At 45.5% G+C, this 21,143-nt stretch overlaps 1 protein-coding gene across 4 annotated transcripts in view; it reads right to left on the reverse strand.

Annotated features, from left to right (window-relative positions):
• Positions 1–21,143, reverse strand: part of AUTS2 (activator of transcription and developmental regulator AUTS2) — a 1,219,271-nt gene that overhangs the window by 74,694 nt on the left and 1,123,434 nt on the right. For all 4 annotated transcript variants that reach the window (XM_012449080.3, XM_064375625.1, XM_064375624.1 and 1 more), the window contains one exon: positions 16,452–16,503. In XM_012449080.3, the coding sequence (XP_012304503.3) occupies positions 16,452–16,503 (52 nt within the window). The remainder of the gene's footprint in view (positions 1–16,451; positions 16,504–21,143) is intronic.

Here is a 21,143-nt window from a genome sequence, read left to right on the forward strand (position 1 = left end):
TAACCAAACAACTCTAGTTGATGAGGGAAAGTGCCATTGTACAGAAGAATTTCAGCCAATGAATGTGGAATAATTGTGGAAAAGTCACCCTCTGCGGTCTCTAATGAATTACCGCATCAGGCAAGCATCATCAATAAACGAGACCGTGAGATAAAAGCCCGATGGGGAACATGCCAGTCCAAGTATCGGGTTGCCGCAACCTGAACTTACTGAACAATTCTGACATCACTAAAACTGGGACGCCCAGACACTGCATGTTCCCAGATGTGAGGCAACATGAGGTTCATTGCAGTGCCTATGAAGTTTTCCTGCCAAGCAGTCTAACCTGAATCTAATCAAAGCTCTAGGGTCAACTTCCATTTACAGGAAATAGGAGGGACAGAGGAACAAGCTAAATGGCACCGCAAGGACTTGCAGAATGTGGGGCAGTCTCCGGGACAGCTGACCTGGTTTCTTCAATAAGTCAATGACTTGAAAAGAATGGGAAGCTGGGGAGGGTGGAGCACTCTAGATTTAAGACACGCAGTATGTGTGCCTGTTGTATCCTGATGTGAACAGATCGTGCAAAATGACCCTTGTGGGACAATCAGGGAGATGAAATCATGGAGGTATATTCCTCAGATGACACTGAGGAATTACTGTATACTTAGTGTGATAACAGTATGTGACCAGAAATGTTCTTTTTTACAGATGTGCACTAAAGTACATAGTGGTAAATGATATGATGTCTGACACATGCTTTAAAATATTTAAGCTATAAAGAAAAAAAGGTATACATCACCCTATTCAAACTTTCTATCAAGTAAAATAATTGTGGAAAAGTCTTGATAAATATGAATACAGGTAATGGCTTTACATGGGGGTTCATTTCTGTGTTTTCTATATTGAATTAGGGTTGAAAATTTTCATTTTGTAAGAAGCTCTCAATTCATGATAAAACTGAATTCGCTTTCATGTGTCAATTTCATCTTACATCTAAAGATACATTTCGCATCTTTGAGAGGAAGCTCAATTCAGATATTTCCTATTGAAACAGGCATTCACATTTAACCCATGTGAATCTCACAGTGCTCTTAGAGGACTGGAAACATCAGTATCACCTGGTTACTTGAAATGCAAGTTCCGGAGACCCCGCCCAGACCCACTGAATTAGAAATCACTGGAGGTGGGGCCGGCAAGCTGTATGTGAACAAGTCTTCTGGCTAATTCTGAGGCAGGCTAAAGTTTGAGAACAGCTGCTTTAACACAACTAGTTTTGGAAGATGCCTATTCCTGAAGGACAACTGAAAAAGCTTTACTATTTAGCTAACTTACTGAAACTTCTTAGAGTACTACATTTTTTGGGAAAACTCAACTTACATGTTAGTTTTATGGCCTTAAAACTGTAATATTCAATATGGAAGAAAAAATATTTCAAAACACTGCTGGCCATTACTCTACAATCCTGGATAATGCAGTTTAATACAGAATTAACACAATTCTTTGTTTACAAAAAATAGTTGGTGGTAATCACAGCATATTTGTCCCATATGAGTGTGTGTTTTGTGTTGTGACAGCCCCCTCACGCAGGTGGCAGGCTGGCAATGGTGGCGCGGCACCTGCCAAGCAGGAACTCGATGGAACAGTTTGTCTTTGAGAAGTGGCTGAGCAAGTTAGCTCAGCTGGTCACAACACAACATTGGCCCGAGTTCGTGCTTTCAAACTCCATTCAGATGAGCAGAGCCCTAAGTGCAGGCCTAACATCTGTCACAACCACCCTAAAACACGAGTGGCCTGTTCACAAGGCTATGGAGAGTAGAAGGATTGGAAATCCATGACCTTTTAAAGGCTGACAGGGCCCAACGGTAGGTGCAGGGTCACTTTGAACAGATCAGGTAAAGTTGATATTCAAAACAAAACAAAAAAAACGGAGACTGAGGCAGGAGAACTGCTTGAGCCCGGGAGATGGAGGTTGCAGTGAGCCAAAATCGTGCCACCGCACTCCAGCCTGGCCAACAAAGAGACTTTTGTCTCAGAAAAAAAAAAAAAAAAGGCTGCCTCACTATGAACAGACCTATTCTCTGTGCAATAGAGTATGATTTCACCCAGTGATTCTGAATCGTCTGAGCATTAACCAAACCTCACTGACAAAATATTCTTCCTTGTATCTAGACCAGAGTTGTATGCATTAGAACTACCTGGAAGGCTTGTGAAAACAGAATGCTGACTCTACCCCCGAATTTCCAATGCTGTGGGTTTGGGTTAGGGCAGAGATTCTGCATGGCTAACAACCACTCAGAGGATGCAGGTATTACTGATGCAGACTCTGAGAACCACGGCCTAGACCCAATTCTGCACTGAATTTCATCGAACCCATTCCTTTTCATGGTGAGTTCCTTATCAGCAGAAACCTTGCCTTTTCCATACTGTATACAACTAAGCATTGTGCCCAGAAACCCAATCCCTGACATATCAAGAAGATTCGCAGGAGGCTGGGTGTGGTGGCTCATGCCTGTAATCCTAGTCCTTTGGGAGGCTGAGGTGGGCAGGTGACTGAGCTCAGGAGTTCAAACCCAGCCTGGGCAACGTGACAAAACCCTGTCTTCACAAAAAGAAAATATAAAAATGAGCCAGGTGTGGTGGCTTGTGCCTGTAGTCCCAGCTTACTTGGGAGGCTGAAGGATAGCTTAAGCCAGAAAGCAGAGGTTGCAGTGAGCCGAGACTGCACCATTGCACTCTAGCCTGGGTGACAGAGTGAGACTTTGTCTCCAAAAAAAAAAAAATGAAAAGAGTGAAATTGCAAACCTCCCTTAAGCATGTTGGATTATATTTCTACAGCCCTCTCTCAGATGAACTCTAAAGAGGTAACAGAGAAGATGAGTGGGGAGTGAAGGGGCAAGGGAAGAGCGTGTGTGTTTTTAGGCCAGTCTTTACCAAAAATGCAAAGGGTCACCAGTACCTGGGGCCCCTCTCCGAAGTCTGACCCCACCTACTGCCAAACAGCCTCCCGCGTGGCTCCTGCCCTCCCGCTTCTAGGATGTCAGTTGTTCACCTGCATGGAAATGACAGCCGCTTGTCATGGTCTACATGAGAGGCCTCACTTGCAGCAGTAACTAGCATGCCATTTCCAAAGCTGTCATTCTCTGCTGTCAGCACAACCCACTGTTCAAAGATTTGCTCTGACATGAACCAGGCAGTGCTGTGACTGTTACCGCCGTGGACTCTTCTGTGCTCCGACACCCATGGCAGCTGCTGGGCGCCCAGGGTTTGTTTCACCCAATTATTTGTTTGTCACTTGGAAGCCCAGGATGTCGAGCAGGTATTGTGGAGGTATTTTTGGCCTGATGCACAGGCAGAAAGCATAATGAGGCCCTCAGGTGAAGGTCTATTTTGTCAGTTAGGTGCTAGGATGATGTGCAGCCCCAGTAGCAATTAGGATATTTGAATAAGATAAGATACCTGGCAGGATGCTGAGAGGGCTCGGAAAGTCGGCCTTAACTTTTAAAATGCCAAAAAAAACCCTCAGAGTAGGCAGTTTTCAAGTTTGTCCTGGAGCTAATACAGAAGGTGGAGGTGTAAAGCTGTCTTCCCTCAACCTGGAGGGCCCTGGAAAGGAAAGAAGGCTCAAACCAGGCACCGCCCCAAAGGTGTGCTCTGGGGGTGAGGCCCTGGCCAAACAGGGTAACAGGTCGTAAGGGGTCATGTGCTCAAACAGTGGTTACTCCTGGGAGGCAAGACCAGCGGGGAAATGGCAAGCCATCCTTTACTTTATTCTCAAGCTGCCTCAAGATCAGTTCTTCTTCCCATGGCAGAAGAAATCAAATTGATTTGATGTCTCAATCTTGGGAAGAGGTCATTACACAGGGCCATGTGGCCCCTACAGTCAACTGCACGAAACAAAACCACAAAGTGCAGTTTATAATCTAATCAAATTAGCTCAGCCCCTCCGTCCTTCAATCCAGTCCTGATTTTTGGTGTGTATCACCTCTAACACCAACTTCCCCCAAAGACACAAGAAGACTGCGAATAAAGTTACAAACCAACAAACAGCAAATGCAGCACTGAGAGAATGAAGCTATTATTATCGTCTTCTAGCAAAAGAAAAGCAGAAAGTAAGATTGCTTCAGTCAAAAAGACCTAGATGAAGAACCAGAGCTCTGATGAAATGCTTGGTGTATGAGAGTCTGTGACAGCTGAAGACAGCTGGGAGGTGGTGACATTCTTTCGATGATCTACAGTGGCCCGTGCAAGCCTTATTTCAATTCGCGGTGGTAAAATGAGTCATCTCATAGAAAAAGAAGCTGCCTGGCAGTTGCCCCTGGGGTGCTCTTGGGCAGGGACTTTCCCTGGTCTCTCACCCCTGCCCCCACCCTCATCTAACCTGCAGCAATCCCTGCCTAGGAAGTGGTCTAAGTGATAGTGGTTCCACTTGAGAAGTCAAGTACAAAGAAACCCTAAGTACTTATATATACAGTGGGGTTTTATAAACATTTACTGAGCAGATAAATCATCTTTTAACAGCACCCCAGATGCAGACAAGCAGAGAAGGAGGACTCTGTATTGTTATTCTTATTCTGGAAGTTAACAGCTTAATACCTAACAGCTGGTATTCAAATTGTAGCCTCATCACTGTGTTCTCCACTCCTCCCTCACCCCGGGGCTCAATCCCCTCTTTAAGATCTTTCTTACACAGATGCAATCTCCTGAAGAGGAGAGAGGTTTATTCCTGTTCACAAGTTTAGGACTGAAGTCCTGGTATTGGCTACAAGGCACTACTGCTTTCAAATGCCAAGTGTTCACAATCTCATTCACAGCTAGCAGGGAAAATGTGTGCCCTCTGCAGAAGCGTCAGGTTTTGAGAGGCCCCAAAATATATAGGTAAATATTTTTTGGGACAGAATCTTGCTCTGTTGCCCAGGCTGGGGTGTGGTGGTACTAACTCTGCTCACTGCAACCTCTACCTCCTGGGCCCAAGCCATTCTCGTGCCTCAGTCTCCCGAGCAGCTGGGATTACAGGTGTGTGCCACCACACCCAGCTCATTTTTCTACTTTTAGTACAGATGGGGATTTTGCTATGTTGGTCAGGCTACTCTCAAACTCCTGACCTCAAGTGACCCGCCCACCTCAGCCTCCCAAAGTGCTGGGATTGCAGGCGTGAGCCACCGCACTGGCTGGTCCTAGAATATTTCTAACACCAACTCTGGCCTTTAGATTTACAAGGAATCTTGTAATTTCTCATGATACTCATGAGAAAAGCAAGCCAGAGGGAGTGATCTGGCCAACTTTACACACAGGCTTGAGCATGGGGCTTCCATTTTGCCACCTCCTTGCGGTATGCCAACCAGATAAGAATTTAAACAAGGCCAGGTGTGGTGGCTCACACCTGTGATCCCAGCGCTTTGGGAGGCTGAGGTGGGCAGATCACAAGGTCAGGAGTTCGAGACCAGCCTGGTTAATATGGTGAAATCCCATTTCTACATAAAATACAAAAAATCAGCTGGGTGTGGTGGCTGGTGCCTATAATCCCAGCTACTCGGGAGGTTGAGGCAGGAGAATCGCCTGAACCAGGGAGGTGGAGGCTGCAGTGAGCTAAGACCGCACCACTGCACTCCAGCGTGGGCAACGAAGAGAGACTCCGTCTAAAAAGAAAAAAGAATTTAAACAACAAAATCTAACTGGAGAAACATAAAAAAAGTGGATTCTAGTGATAGGTGACATACAGATCTTTATGACACTGTCAGAAACCTTTGCAATACCTTAATTAACTCATTTAACATAGCATCAATTATTGAAATGGTAAACTCAAAGGGGTAGGTTTTAGTCTAACGGTGAGCACAAGCTGGCAGATTCTGGGGCTCTCTAAACAGGTGACATAATTCTGCAGTTTGAGAGTTGTCTGTTTTTGGTCTGCTGACCATTTGGGGCTCACCTCAGATCAGCTTTTCCACCTAAGAAAGTCTTCAAGTTATTATTATTATTTTTTAATTGGCTGGGTGCAGTGGCTCACGCCTGTAATCCCAGCACTTTTAAGAGGCTTGAGGTGGGCAGATCATGAGGTCAGGAGTTCAAGACCAGCCTGACCAACATGGTGAAATCCCGTCTCTACTAAAAACACAAAAAATTAGCCAGGCATGGCGGTGGGCGCCTGTAATCCCAGCTACGTGGGAGCCTGAGACAGGAGAATTGCTTGAACCTGGGAAGCAGAGGTTGTAGTGAGCTGAGATCATGCCACTGAGCTCCAGCCTGGGCAACAAAGTAAGGCTCTGTCTCAAAAAAAAAAGAAAAAATAGTGACTTTGCTATTACGCCACTTGAAAAGTCTCTTTTTGCATTTCAAAATATGTTTAAAATATGTTACTCTTCCGGTCAGACGGCTGTCATCTCTTCAGTGTCATTGTCTCCTGAGCCTGTTCCATGGTTGGTGCTCACTAATATGTGAACGAAAAGAATTCATTTCAATATGGCTTCCACCTTTAGCCAACTGAAGGAATAAATGGAATAACCACTGATGTTATTTATTTCACAGCTGACCGATCTGCTTTCAGAAGAAGACTCCTTGTCAAAGTAAACTTTATGGATAAAGAAGCCTTTGACAGAAGCCCAAGAGGTCCAGCGGAGGAGTTAGGTTTTTGGGGACAGGAGCTTTACTATGGAAAAACCTTTCCCAGCTATAAACAGCGAATGAGAAAATGATGTAATCTTGGCTAAAATTAGGTTTTAGTGTTACTCTGCTGAGAGATGTGAAAGGTGATAGATAAGAGGGGGAAAATGTTTTCCAAGTGGCTTTTAAAGGCGTCCAAATATAACTGCCTCCCACATCAGTCTATTAACGGGCACACTTGAGACATTTCCCTCTTCAAAAGGACTCTTAGAAAAGCAATGATGTGCTCTCAGCCTCCCCCTTTAGAAGACAAGGTTTACGAGGGTCAGAGAAGCAGATCAGAGCCCACAGAACACCATTCCCTATTAACAGCATCCTCCCCAGCACAGATTTGGGCCTTGTGCTTATGTCATTGGTTGCTAGGGAAATGCCCCTGCTTGAAATTCCTAAATCATTTCTCATAAAATCTGGCTGAAAAGCAAAGATCAGTTCACGTGAAGACACGAGAATGGGCATGGAAGAGTGAGGAAGCTGGAGAGGCCTTAAGCGGAGCCCCGCTGCTCTGCAGTAACTATGGTGACTTTGGCCACAGGTGATCAGATAATGGATGACATCCCGGAGAAGTCCTGGATGGAAGCTCCAGGACTTTATGTTTTATGAGAAGATGAAATACTTTGGGAAAGTGCTCGAGGAAAAGCCCTAGGGAAGCCCTTGTTGGGGGTTCCTGCCAGTCTTTCCCCCAATCCAAATCTTTCCCATCCTGTTTTGTGTCTCCCTCAGTAAGGACAGAGCTCCTCCTCCTTTCTATTGTCTGCCATATCCCCAGAGCCCAGCACAGTACGGCTGTTATGAGCACACGTCTGGGAGTCGGCTGGACTGAGTTCTACCACTTACTAGCTGTGCGACCTTGAACAAGTTACCTAATTTCAGAGCCTCAGTTTACTCATTTAAAAAATGAGTGAATTACATATAAAGTGAACAATACCTGCCAAAAAGAAAGTCCTCAATACGTGCTAGCTATTCATATCTACCTTCAGCTTCCCCGCCTATAAAATGGAGATGCTATTTCTAAATTATTATTATTTTTGAGACGGAGTCTGACTCCATCACCCAGGCTGGAATGCAGTGGCATGATCTCAGCTCACTGCAACCTCCCCTCCTGGGTTCACGTGATTCTCCTGCCTCAGCCTCCTGAGTAGCTGGATTACAGGTGCACACCAGCATGCCTGGCTATTTTTTTTTTTTTTAGTAGAGATGGGGTTTCACCATATTGCTCAGGCTGGTCTTGAACTCCTGGCCTCATGATCCACCCACCTCGGCCCCCCCAAAGTGCTGGGATTACAGACATGAGCCACCGCACCTGGCCTTCTAAATTATTTTCTAAGTAACAGCTACTATGAAGATTAGGGGCCATAATGTATGTAAAATACTTAGCCCACTGTATAATTAGATCAAAATATGGTAGAAGGTAGGCTAAGCACTTTCTGTACATTGCCTCATTTCAGCATCACAGCAGCTTTATGAGATGGGTTTGCTTGTTCCCATTTAACCGAAGGAAAAATTGGTTCTAAGGTGTTTTAAGTAGCCCAAAGTTCCACAGCTAGTAAGTGGTGGAGCTGGGATTCAAAGCAGTGTCTGTGAGAATCTTAAATCCAAAACCCAGGTTCAAAGTAACCATTACAGTGCATACTATTTTGCAGTAAAGTTTTATAGTAATCATGCTTCCTCAGGTTAATTATGCAGAGCCTAAACATCTGGCCGGTCCAACAATTATTCCTTGCAAACCATTGCAGTCATTTCTGCACTTTGGGGCAATTTTTCCACAAGTCCCTCAAAGCCAGCAATAAGTTAACCCAGGTAAACACTAAGAAAGCAATTAACTTTTTGACAACTTATCAGATCAAACTTAATATAAACCCCAAGCAAATTATTAGGGACCCAGGTCTCTAACGGTAAAGCCTACTGAGATCATCATAAGAGCTATATGCAAGGCACCCTCCACGCCATTTGCATTAACACAGTAAGAAGCAACAGCGCCTGATTTGTCAGATTTCTGGAATGGGCCTGTGGCAGACAGCATGACCGTGTTTGCTTTCCCTTCCTTCCAAGGCCCATCCCTGTGGATCCCTCTTCTCTTGGGCTCCTCCCTGTGGGAGTTCACTTCCTCCTCCATCGATGGCAGGCTTGGTCAAGTAACTTGGTCTGGCCAATGAGATTGTTGGAAATACCACACCCACATCCAAATGGAGGCATTCTCCGCTTCTGTCTCTGCTCTTCACCCGTTTACCAGAAGTATAACCACGATGGGGGCTGCTCCTTTGGCCTGGATCCCAGAGTAAAGACAAGGAGAACTGCAGCTGATTGACAGATGACGCCTAACACGAGACTTTTGTTGTTGTAGGACTCTGAGCTATTTTGTTACTGCAGCAAAATGTGACAAAGCAGACTCACAGAGACCATATGACCTGATGTAGAAGAGCAAAGACATCTGTCCAGATCCAGCATGTACTGGTGTCAGGGTGTACACCAGAAAATGTTTTATAACAGAAACTGCATGTGGGACAAGGTGGCCCTTCACCCCAAGCCATACCAGTGGCAGAATACTTTTTCCTCAACTGTTTCGTTTCGTTCATGCTGAGAGGCCTGTTCAAATGGAAAATTCTGCACATAAGATGCACACAGACCTGACAGAGCACCCCACGAGGGACTGCCTTCTCCCATTCCTATCCATGAGCTTTAAGGGTTGATGAGAAACCCTGGTAGGAAGAGAGCCAGAGGCACAGCTCCTATGCCCAGCTTTCCTCTTGGAGGTAAAATGAGTCTCCAAATACCACTTTCTGGGCTACTTTATGGAATCAGGCCTCGGAATGCACTCTCCCAGAAAGTCCAGGCAAACTCAGCTCATAACAGAAGTCAAGTCTGTGGGGTGGAGGAGGCAGAGGGGAAAAAAAAGTGGAACGGCACCTCTGAGTTCGGGACAGTCTGGAATCTCCTTGGTGAATTTATGAAATGGATCTTCAATAGACAGCTGTTTCCACTTTTTAAAAGCACAGACTGGGCAAGTAGGTAAAACACTTTGATGTTAGCTCTGGGTTAAATAAAAGACAGCTGAGTAAAAGTTCAGGCACCATGAAATTAATAAAATCACTGTTGCACTCGTTCCACCAGAGGTTCAGGAATAAACTGGTAAAAATCAGAAATGCACAGAGCGGATTACTCGAGTGGGAATCAATCATTTTATCCACCGAAGTTTTCTGGCATTTCCTTATACAGTACAGTCACTGGATTCATAATTCACCAAAGGTGCTTCCTGAGACTGAGCTTTCTGAGTAATTGAGACAAATTCTGTTAAATAAATTCCAGACGAGAGTGTATTTGACTTATGCACAGGAAAGGAAAGAATTCTTATGTAAGCCGCAAAACAATAGAGTTTTATCTTATCTGAGGAACTTATTGCCGCTTGCCTGTGTGTATTTTACTGCCAAAATAAAATAAATTGAATCAGCTCACACATGATAACATGCTCTTTCCTAACTCATACTAATTGCTTGGCTAATTGATGTTTGTTGAACTTTCTCCATTTCATTGAGTGATTAGGTACAAAGCTAACAGTTGACATCTGTAGGCGCTTAACTGGCGTCTGTAATTACTGTTAATGTTAAATAATTGTTAGTTAATTGGAGTGGTAACTGACTGAATGGAATCCAGATTGTGAAGCAAAAAGAAACCTAGTTAAATAAACATACATTTTCAGAGAAAACAACATTTTTCTGCAGTTGTCAGAAACTAGAAATAATCCAGAGGCCACGGGCTAGCCACAGGCTTCCTCCATTTAGGAACCTTCCTGTCTGGGGTTGGTCCATGTGATTGAGCCCTTTGTCATTCTACTGTTCTCATTAGACTCTAGAGAACCAATCTGATATTCTTCAATTCCAATTGTCTATCATGAATGTGTGTTACTTTCTGAGACAACCAAATACTAACTACATCATTAACTAAACAAAACACTAAATATGAATGGATTGAAGAGAGGCTGATGAACATTCAAGCTTTTTGCCCAATATTGCCAAGGATAGAGAAAACTCTTTCAGAGGACAGCAGTAATCACCCAGTATAAGCCAAGGGCTTTCCACTGATCTCAAAAGTAACCAGAATGATGTTTGAACATCTGACTAAAAGAATGGAATCGGTTACACTGTAATCTACGCCTCCTCCATCACAGGGGCACTCAGGATGGAAAAAAAGTGGCAGCTGTCAAAGTTCTACCCCAAAGGCACCATCAAGATCACTTCAAATGCTTGGAATCTTCCACCTGGTTCACAATTCCAGCGATGGGATCCAGTATCCCAGGATTCACCACCACATGAATTCACAGGTTCAGCAAAAGATCAGGTAGCAACTATTGGAAAAATTTCGGGAGGCAAACACTTTCATGCAACATGGAATTTTTTTTTACTATTACTGGTGGTTTCACACCAACAGTACAAGGCATCTGTTTCCAAGAACTCTCAAGGGATGATTCTATACAACAAATTCTCCAAGAGTCGGCTTCTATAGGAAGGTCAATTTCCATAACAAAAGGAGCTGATTGCATGCTATTTGCAGTATGGAGTAGGAGGAGGGACTGAACTACTCATAACTCCTTTGTCTCTTGCATCAAGCACCAATTACCCTTAAATACTACTTAACTCTCCAGACATCTCTATCTCCTAAAAACCCAAGAAAATGCTCTGAAATAGTACAAAGAAGATCCAGAGGGAGAAAAATAAATGTGTGATGGTCTAACTTTCCCTGATGTGGAATTTAAGGCATGACAAAAACACAACTAATTTATAGAGGCTGCAACTGGCACAGTATGCTCTTGTGCCCGTCAGGAATGCACTTTACATCACGTCCTCCCTACGACTAAACCCAGGACCCTATGAGGAATCGTAAAATGGTCTCCATATGTTCATTATAAAGGGATTTTAAACTCTAAACCAAATTTTTTTCTTCAGAAAGCTATTCCACAGTCAACTGCATTATTTTCATGCACAGAATTATTTTATGGAAGGGGCTTTCTTTTCTTTTTTTTTTTTTGAGATGGTGTCTCACTCTGTCGCCCAGGCTGTAGTGGCGCAATCAAGGCTCACTGCAGCCTCGATCTCCCGAGTTCAAGTGATCCTCCCACCTCACCCTCCCAAGTAGCTGAGACTCCAAACACACGCTACCACCTCCAGCTAGTTGTTTGGAATTTTAGAAGAGAGGAGGTCTTGTTATATTGCCCAGGCTGGTCTTAAACTCCTGAGCTCAAGCAATCCTCCTGCCTTAGCCTCCCAAAAGTTCTGGGATTAACAGCGTAAGTGACCATGCTTGGTGGGAATGGGTTTTTCTTAAAAGTCAATGGTGACCTTGATGGGAATATAACTCTTACCTTTCTGTCACCAAACCAAGGAAATCCCTTGAGTCTAAACCTAAAGAATACGGTCCTATGGTCACCACCGAAGAATTTACTAGGTACCTGGTTACTAAGCCAGCAGTATTTCTGGGTAACTTGTTTCTTACCTCACCTCCTCAGATTTCAGGCAATTTTTAAGCTAGGTCTTCTTTCTACGATGCTGATAGAACCGCACTGTCAAAAATATCCAAAGGCTCCAACCTCATCTGTGTCCCACTAGAAATTTTCAATGCAAAACCAACCCCAAGAAGAGGCCGGGTGGGTGCCACTAAGAGGCCTGGTGGGGCCCGGGAGAGGAAAAGCAGTCCCGGTCAGAGGGCTCTAGGTGGCCGGAGCATTGCATCCGGTGCTCTTCTTGGTGAGTGAGTGTCCACTAGAATCTCCCAGCTGATGGAGGTGAAGTGGGGTCCTGCCTATGACGGTGAGCAGCTGCTCTGTTGCTGTTCACATTTCAGTAGACACTGGGTGCTCACAGTAGAAAGAAGAATGACAGGCTTCATTCCCCAGTGGATGAAACCCATCCCCAAGCCATTCAGAAATGCCCATTTAGCTGGACACAGCTCCCTGATGGCTCACTGAGGCGGCTTTTCCCCAAGAGGGCCCAGTTCTGCAGTGTGAGACAAAGCTGAAGGAAAGCGAAGGGGTGAGAAAGTCATGGGATAAAATACACCAATGGGCCCCTCTCGGTGTCTATCTATGACTTGTCTTGGTTGCAGCCTAAACCCTGAAAAGGAGAACTCTGAAGCAAGAAGGGGCAGCGATTCAGGGATTTTTCTCTTCCCCTAACCTAGAACCACGGCCCCACACCAGGACTGACATCCTATAAACAGAGGGCTCTGCAAAACTCCTGACACCTGCCTATCGTTCTCCTCCCTCCCAGACAGGCTTCCTTTCTTTTCTTCCCTCTTCGAGTGGCTCTGCTCTGGAGCAATCCAAGAGTTTTAGGAAAGATTCATTATCTTGGCAGGATAAGTGTGCGCAAAGAAGAACTCATCTTCTGCACTTTTGTCTACAGACCGAACTGGTGACACCACTGAGGTTCCAGAGTAGGTAAGAAAGGATAATAAATACTGGCCATGTGAATACAGTGAGAAGTTCCTCTTTGGAATAAATACCCCAGAATTTGGGGTACAAGTCCTGTTGCTCCTATAGCGTTTCCATCAACTAAACAGGGACGCTAAGTTAGTCTCTCTCTGTGTCTCTGTCTCACTGGGAAAATTAATTTTTTCTTTGGCAGATGGTTGAGTCACAAAGACAGAAGGATTCATAAAATTCACATGAACATCCTGTAAACATTTAAACACATAAAGATTAAACATGGCAACCATGACCTTGATTAAAGTTAAACTGTTTTTTGTGTCTACAACGCTAAGTTAAGCCCTGCTCGATGCCACACCCCTTTCGAAATGCTGAGTTCTCATTGGGCATGTTGTGCGTACATGCAAGCACGCGCTGTCTGATTAACTTGTTTTAAAGCAGGAAAAAAACGGCATCAGAAGAAAGCGACCACTCGGAACACCTAAACACAAAAGTCTTACTAGCTAGCTCTCTATTAAAGTGGATGGCCTCTACAACACAGGGAAAGTTGAAATAAAATCGATGGACAAAAGTGACACAAAATATACTCATTATACCACTCTGTTTCAACCCCTGCCCCTTCCCAATTAATGGTTTTATCCCCACCAGAGATGTTGGCCCGGGAATAGGCTTTGTTATAATTGCAAATCCAGACCTAAGGAGGGTAAATGACTTACTCAAGCCCACGAGCTGACTGATGGGCCTTGAGCCACGGTCCCTGCTGCCTCTGCCTGGAGCTTCATCTCCACACTGTGCAGCCCCTCATCACAGCTGCACCCCCCAAGCCCTCACCACAATCAGCTTGTGAGATTAGCACTGCCCTCCCACGGTGAAATTTTATGGACCAAATCTGCCTGCCACCAGGCTCAGCAGCATAATCTCACCAGCAGCTTAAAGCCATACTCTTTTAAGGCCAGAATACTGCCAGCCCCTTGAGAGGGAGAGGTGATGTGTAACTTTAAACATCTGGAGGTGGATGGATACACGTGTCAGCTGCGCTGCACTCCATAAGCTGGGGCTTTGACGATTTCCCCAGTTGTTTGTTACCTGGTATAAATTTGCCCTTTCTTACGATGCTTTTTATTGCTCTTGGCTAAAGATACTCAGACAAAGAGAGGAGACCTGACTTTCAGGCAGGCCGGCCGCCTTGTAGGAAAACTTGAACTTGATGTGCATGAATCTGACAGTTCCTTGAAGGCCTTGTCAACCATCCATCCTGTAAACAGGGCCACTACCCGGAGTAAAAACAGACCCAAAACCACAAGCCTATAACGAGACTCTGCACCTGTCCTGAAGCAATTATTGACATTATCGCTACACAATGAATCCCTTTTTGAAGTTGTTTTCCTGATATTTAGCAGTTTGAATACTAATCCCCTTAACAAAACTGTCCCGATGCCTTCCCCCTCCGCACCCCCCTTCATCTCTTTCTCCCCAGGGAGGAAGGGGGTGCTGGATACCAGTCAGTCTACTTTGCACCACCTGGATTCGCACTGATTCCGTCTCTTGTCATTCATGCTACCAAGAGGAATTAGCATAAGGCATTAAGGGGAAACTCTGGAGGAGAAAAGAAAGGCCATTTTGATGGAAATAAGGGGCAAAGGAATAATCTGCCATCAACTAAAATGCTTATTTGTGTATGGTTTCCCAAGCAAAGCTTAGAAAAAGCCTATGTTGATTTTAGTGTACACAAAGAAACCTTAATCTTTTCAAGGCAACTAAATCACCCCCAGAAAAGCAGCTCAGAAGAAAGGCACCCTGTCAGGGGGAGGACTATTCACAACCAAATAGATGCCACAAATCACACTCTGTAAGTAAACAAAAATAAGAATGTGGGAAACGTTTGATTGGAAAAGGAAAGAAAGGGGGGAAAGAGCCGGAGGGAAGAGGCCGAGGGGGACTGTTCATCTGCCCTGAAGACAGTCTGGGGCAGTGGCAGCCAGAGTGCCGGTCCTGCAGCCAACTCTTATTCTAGGGCCTGGACCCAGAAAGGGGAAATACATTCCAAAGCTTTTAGTGGCCGGTCAGCAGAAGACAGATGCAGTCACATGTGGCAGAGGTCCTGGGGAGGGGGGCGCAGAAACAAAGACGCCCGGCCTTTGGTGACTTGTCCTCTACCTCAGTCTCCCTATCCCATAACCCCTTTTCTCACCAAGTGGTAGACAATTGTGCATTTTTACACACAAGCACTGTATGCTATGAATGGCACACGTCTCCTTTTATTGGGGCTTTTAGCATTATGGATAACACATTTATACAAACTTTCAGTCCATCAAAAAATATGATGAAATATAAAACCGGAATACTCCATTATGCAATAAAGAAAGATAAAATTCAATATGACAGTAATTCTGGGAGTAACAGCAATCACATACACCTCAAGGGAACTCTAAACATAATGCACTATTTAAAACTGCAATTGGTTCAAATTCTAAAATAATCTGGGAGCTCAAAATAACTGCACTTGGAAATGTCTTACTAACCAGCTAGCAAAAATGCTAGCCAAGGCAACTACAGAAGGCTGAAATGGTCTCAAATTCCACTTTGTGAAGACCCAAGTCTGTTGAAGTGCTACCAACTGTCATCCATGTAACATAGAGATTATCACGGAAAGCACATCTTTATTTAGCAATTACCACGCCAGCCCCTAAATCAGGCTCGGCAGTGGAAAGGGGAAGGTTAAATAGTTTTTATGGTTTGTACCTTTCAAATTATACACCTTTCAGAGCCAGTGATTAGAGACTTCTCTAAATTTCATTATTTCCAACAATACTGCTACAAATGAAAACTGCGTGGAAACCTTTTGGCAATGATTTAAGGTTAGTTTTCCCTTAATGTACTGTTGTATCATTAGCCTCTTACTCTAGATTGTGGTTTGGAAGAAATTAATGGGATAGTGCATATTTAAATTCTGCCCTCTTGCTCATTTATTAACTTTACAGAAAGCCCACAGCAGAGTATGGCTTCGTTTATGACCATAATACTGTGAATACTAAACATCCACTGATTACTAGAGTCTGCAACACACATCAGCTATTGATATTTCTCCTACTGCTGGGTAGTTGATAAGTAACAATAAAGATTCTTCTCCAGTACAGCTTTCTATATTAACGTCACATAACAGTAGTGATTAGTCAAATCAATTTAAATGGAGACTCAATGTATTCTTTCAAAATAAACTAGTTGTTAACGCATCACAAAGTATGCAGACTTCCCTCTCAAGCAAAAACACGAAACATCAACAGTAGCTTCAGAATCAAAAGAGAAAGATCACACTGGCTCTTCTTCTTTCTTCAGGCAATGACAATGAAACGAACGTAAAAATAAGGCATTACTCAGAAGAACTAATGGGCCTTACCTTTGTTTACAATAACAGTGTTGAAGAGTTTTTCAGAGCTGGCATCTGATGCCTAAAAAACAAGAAGGGGGGGAAGCGTCATTATTGTCATTAATATTGTCATCACCATCAACATTCCCATTATTTTAAATCAGTTTACTACATTTTACAAAAGCCTAGCAGGGAAGCAGCAAAGTCCCCAGATCATCCATAAGGTGGTGCTAGTTGACTGCTTGAGAGAGACCTGCAGTGCAGCTATTTGCTGGGGGAAAAAAATATATCTGATTTTAAAAAATGTGTCCTTATTAGACACATTATCTGTGCAAAACATATTTCTATGAGATGATACACAAAGCAATTCGGCTCATTCACATAATGATTTTGCAATTTCGTTGACAGATCATTATTTTGGAAATGGTATTTTTTGTGGTATTAGCAGACATGCCTATTTTTCAATTTTCTTTCACAAATCAGAAATGCCTGTTATTTAATGCTAAGTTTTTCCTCACTAAAAAGTGTCAGCCAACACTCTCAGAAATTAATTTTTTTTAAAGATTCATCTGATGACTCCAAGATCCTGTCCCTTGCAGTAACCAGACGACCCTGCTGTTCAAAAAGACGCAAGCCGACCTGCCCAAAAATCCGACCACTATGCATGCCACCAGCATTATTTCCTTTTCATTTTCTAGAGAGCATGTCTGCTAATTATTACAGTGGCTTGAGGAAGGTGAAATAAGCCTGTTTAAACAGGCCAATGTAAATTATACACTAATGTTCTAGAAAAGAAACATGAAGTTGGTTTGAAGGAAAATGCTGTAACATTTCAGAAGCACTGAATATTTCTAGAACTGGAAAAATTAAAAATTAAACATCTGCACTACTTAATGTGAGGCTATGTGTGCATTTAAAGTTGCAATGGGCAAGCTATATTGTTGCTGTTTCTGCTATACAACCCTTGTGAGAAATCACTTCTCTTTCACACTTGATACACAGAGATGCGTATTCTGAGAAAGCAAAGCCTAGAATGTGGAATAAATATGGAAAAAGGAAAATATAGGAAATAGGCGGAGGATGAATTCTGAAGTGCAGCATATTTTGACTCTGGGCTGGCTTTTAGGGACAAAGAGGATATTCAATTTAGTCTTTCCATGTCACACTGACAAAGATGAAATATTCCTGTGTACATCTGGGGGACATGTTCTAGTTCTCGATGCAAATGATATAGAAAGACATAAAATATTTTTATTATGACTGTTTCTTGCTTTATTTAATTCTAACATTTCTTTAATGGGGGTCTTCATATGATCAGCCAATCAAGAAACCAGTGAAGAAACCAATGAAGGTATGTGCAAAACAAGTACTGAGGTGCACGCATTTACACCTGCGGTTTAACATAAGCCCTAGATAGGTTTTTCCTTCTATTTTGCAGGAATAATGAAAAATACAGAAGGCCTTCCTGACAGTAACTTTTCATAAAAACAAACTGCCAAAAAAATGTTAACAGGGGAGAAACAAGTTATACATAGATCAACAATACTGAGTTGTAAAGCCCGAAATTCCATGATGTTATATTGAAATATTATGTGAGATTTCTAGGAATGTGAGTTTCCCAGCTAAAAACTTAAAGAGATGTGTATTTCACCATCCTTTCATGAAAAAGTGTCTCTTAGAATGGCTTAGAATTCTTTTGGAATGTAAATTCATGTTAAATTCACAGCTTACAAAATTAATGAACTGATATAAGGAAAAAAGAAAGTCTGTTTATTAAAGTGTTTTACCAAACTGACATAACCTTTGAAAATTCTGGGATCGCCTATTAAAGTGAGTCTTAACTGGGCCCAAGAAATTTAAAAACAAATTACTGTCTCCGAATGCAAAAAGCATAAACATACCTTGAAGATCTTGTTGAAATTTTTTATTGTCTAAAAATTAAAACAAAACAAACAAAAAAAGCATAAACAGGGAAAGGAAACGGTTCCTGACCAAATTTTTATTTGCACTTGGTGTATGTGTGTATGCGTGTTCCAGGGAAAAGGACAGAAGCTGAGGGTAAACAGGCCTTTTGCTCTGCCACCTTTGTCAGCTCCACCGGGCTCCACATGGGATTCTCAAACAGACACTTTCGTGATCTTCATGTCTGACCCAAACTTGAAGACGCCATTATTATGATGCCGACCAGCAAGTTATTAAGGAAGTAAGTCTGACCGGATATTCAGAGAGGCTTTGGAGTGTATCTTCGATTGAAAGCTTTCTGAGCCCTTACTTGACTAATACAAGTAGTAAGGCTGGACACCATGCCTCTTGCGACTGAGAAAGTGGTGTCTCAGAAAGGCCTCCACAGAGAAACACCCATAAGATGACGACTGCAAGCATTCCGGATCCCTGCTCTCTCCCATCCAGGTGGTTACAATTGTGGCCGACCAGTGTCCTAACAAGGCAGGCTTCCTCGCTAAAATCTTAAGGGGATACGACACGAGTACCCTTTGCTTTTCCTCGATGAACTTTCCTTCTACTTAGGCTTTTAGAACATTTGTACAAATGATTTGGTTCCTTGAGTCTTGATCTTGGGAATGTTTACCATCTTCGTTGCTTTCAGAAAAAAAGCCTGCATTTCCTTCTATTACCTGGATCATTTTCCTGGCTTTTTTCCCCCCCTTAATCTAATGGAAAACCGGTGAGCCCAGAGTGAGCAGGCGAGTGGAGCTCTTCCTTCTTTCTTTTCTTTCTCTTTTTTTTTTTTTTTTTTTTTTAAACATAGGGCACCTCTACCCGCTACAGACTTGAAGATTTTACTCACTTCCTTTCATCTCCTCGGCTCGGTTTTGGAGGGTACGGGCATGAAGTGGTTGAATCTAAAACTGACAGAAAACCAAAGCTCTCTTTTGGCTGCTTTTTATTTAAGGGGAAGGGGAAGAAGTTTTTTTTTTTTTGTATTGTTGTGGATGTAAAAAAAATATTACTAGAAGCCGTAGTTGGCGTTTAAAGAAAAGTTAAATAAGAGAAACAGAAAGGAGGCGGGAACGCGGAGAATGAGGAAAACTTATAAAAGCCGTGCTTGCAGACGGCGTGGGACCCAGCGGATCCTGCTCCAGGTCCACCCTCTCACTCCCTTCGGACGCAGACCCCGGGGGCCGCCCTCCGCACCCGCACAGGCGGGAAGGGAAAGGGGGCTTTCGAACAGGAAAAGAGAAACCTCCTGCAAACTTAAGCACGAGTTCTTTCACCCGCTGCCGAACCCGAGCCCAGATCTCCTTTCGATTCCCTGGCAACGCGTGCAGGCAGGATTCCGACCTCGGCGCGGGGGAAGCGTGACCCCAAGAGCCGGCAGCGCCGCGCCGCGCCGCGCCGCGCCAGGGCCCCCAGCTCCAGCGGACGCAGGCCCCGGCCCCCTCCCCGCATCGGAACTCGGTGGCGAACACCAGGCCCTCCCGGACTGACCGCACAGCTCCGGGCCCCGCGCAGGAGCTCCCCGGCCGAGCCCGGCCGGCCGAGGGAGGAAAGTACAAAGGCGGGCGACAGGGCCGCAGAGGGGAGAGAAAAGCAGGGAGGAGGGGTGGCGAAGGGGGGTTTGGGCGCGCCAGACGCGAGGAGCCCGCCCCTGCTACCCCTGCCCGCCGGCTCGGCCGCCGCAACAAAAGACCCCCGACCCGGCCGCCTCCCTTCCGACCGCAGGTGGCGGGTGAGCGAGCCGCGCCCCGGGGGCTGCATTACCTGGTCGCAAAGGGTCAAGCGGTCCGGTCAGCCCCAAGTTCATGGTTTGATTCCTTAACAGGGCTCCTGAAGGGCGATCGTCAGAGACCAGGAGGAAACCACCAAAACACACGAAGAGAAAACGCCCAACTCCCGACCCGGCTCCGTGCACAAGAGTCTCTGGGCTGCTTCCTCGCCGAGGTCCGAGAGCGGAGGCGCCGAACCAGATCCGAACGGGGCAGCAGCTTCGGGGCGGCGGAGAACCTGCGGCGCGCGCACACATCCAGCGCGGCCGAGGCCCCGAGCGGCGGGAGGAGCTCGCCCACGGAGATCGCCCGGCCCGCGCTTGCCGCTGTCTCCCGGCAGTTCCTGCGGCGCGCGGGGCCGGGCGGGCGCGGCGGGGGCTCACGAGGCACGTCCGGGGCCGGCTGGCGGGAGGGCGAGGCAGAGAGGAGCGGCCCAAGCCGCCGCCGTGGCGCGCGGAGCTAAGAGCGAGGCGGCGGCGGCGACAGGACAAAGGAGACCATGTGCGGAGGGAGGGAGGAGGGAGAGGGAGGAGGAGGAGGGTGCGCGGCGGCTTCTCCCCGGCAGCCGCCCCGGGCTCCCCGACAGCCGGTCCCGCCTCTCCAGCCGCGCCGCGGGCTGCTCGGTCCTGAGCCCGCTGCCTCCGCGGCGCTGGGGGGAGCCGTTTCGGGAGTTTAGATTTTGTGCGGATCTCGCCGGCTCGCGGCCCGGGAGGCGCTGCAGCAGCTGGGGCGCGGGGTGGCGGCGCCTCTGGCCGGAGCTTGCGGGCTGGCGGGCGAGCGCCTGGGGATGGCTGGGCTCCGGCCCGCGTTCGGCTCGCGGGCTCCTGCCTCTCCCGCCGGTTCACAGCTCAAGTGAACTCCATCGGCGGCCGCTGCAGGCGCCCTGGCTGGACGGTGGCAGGAGCGGGCGGCGGCGGCGCGGGGGCCCCTTGCTCCGGACTTCGCTCCCCGACTGCGCCGAGCGCGCCTTCTCCAGACGCTCGCAGCTCTCGGAGCG

Source organism: Aotus nancymaae, unplaced genomic scaffold, assembly GCF_030222135.1.
Source record: "Aotus nancymaae isolate 86718 unplaced genomic scaffold, 86718_ANA_hifiasm-v0.15.2.pri h1tg000012l, whole genome shotgun sequence".
Taxonomy (NCBI): Eukaryota; Metazoa; Chordata; class Mammalia; order Primates; family Aotidae; genus Aotus; species Aotus nancymaae.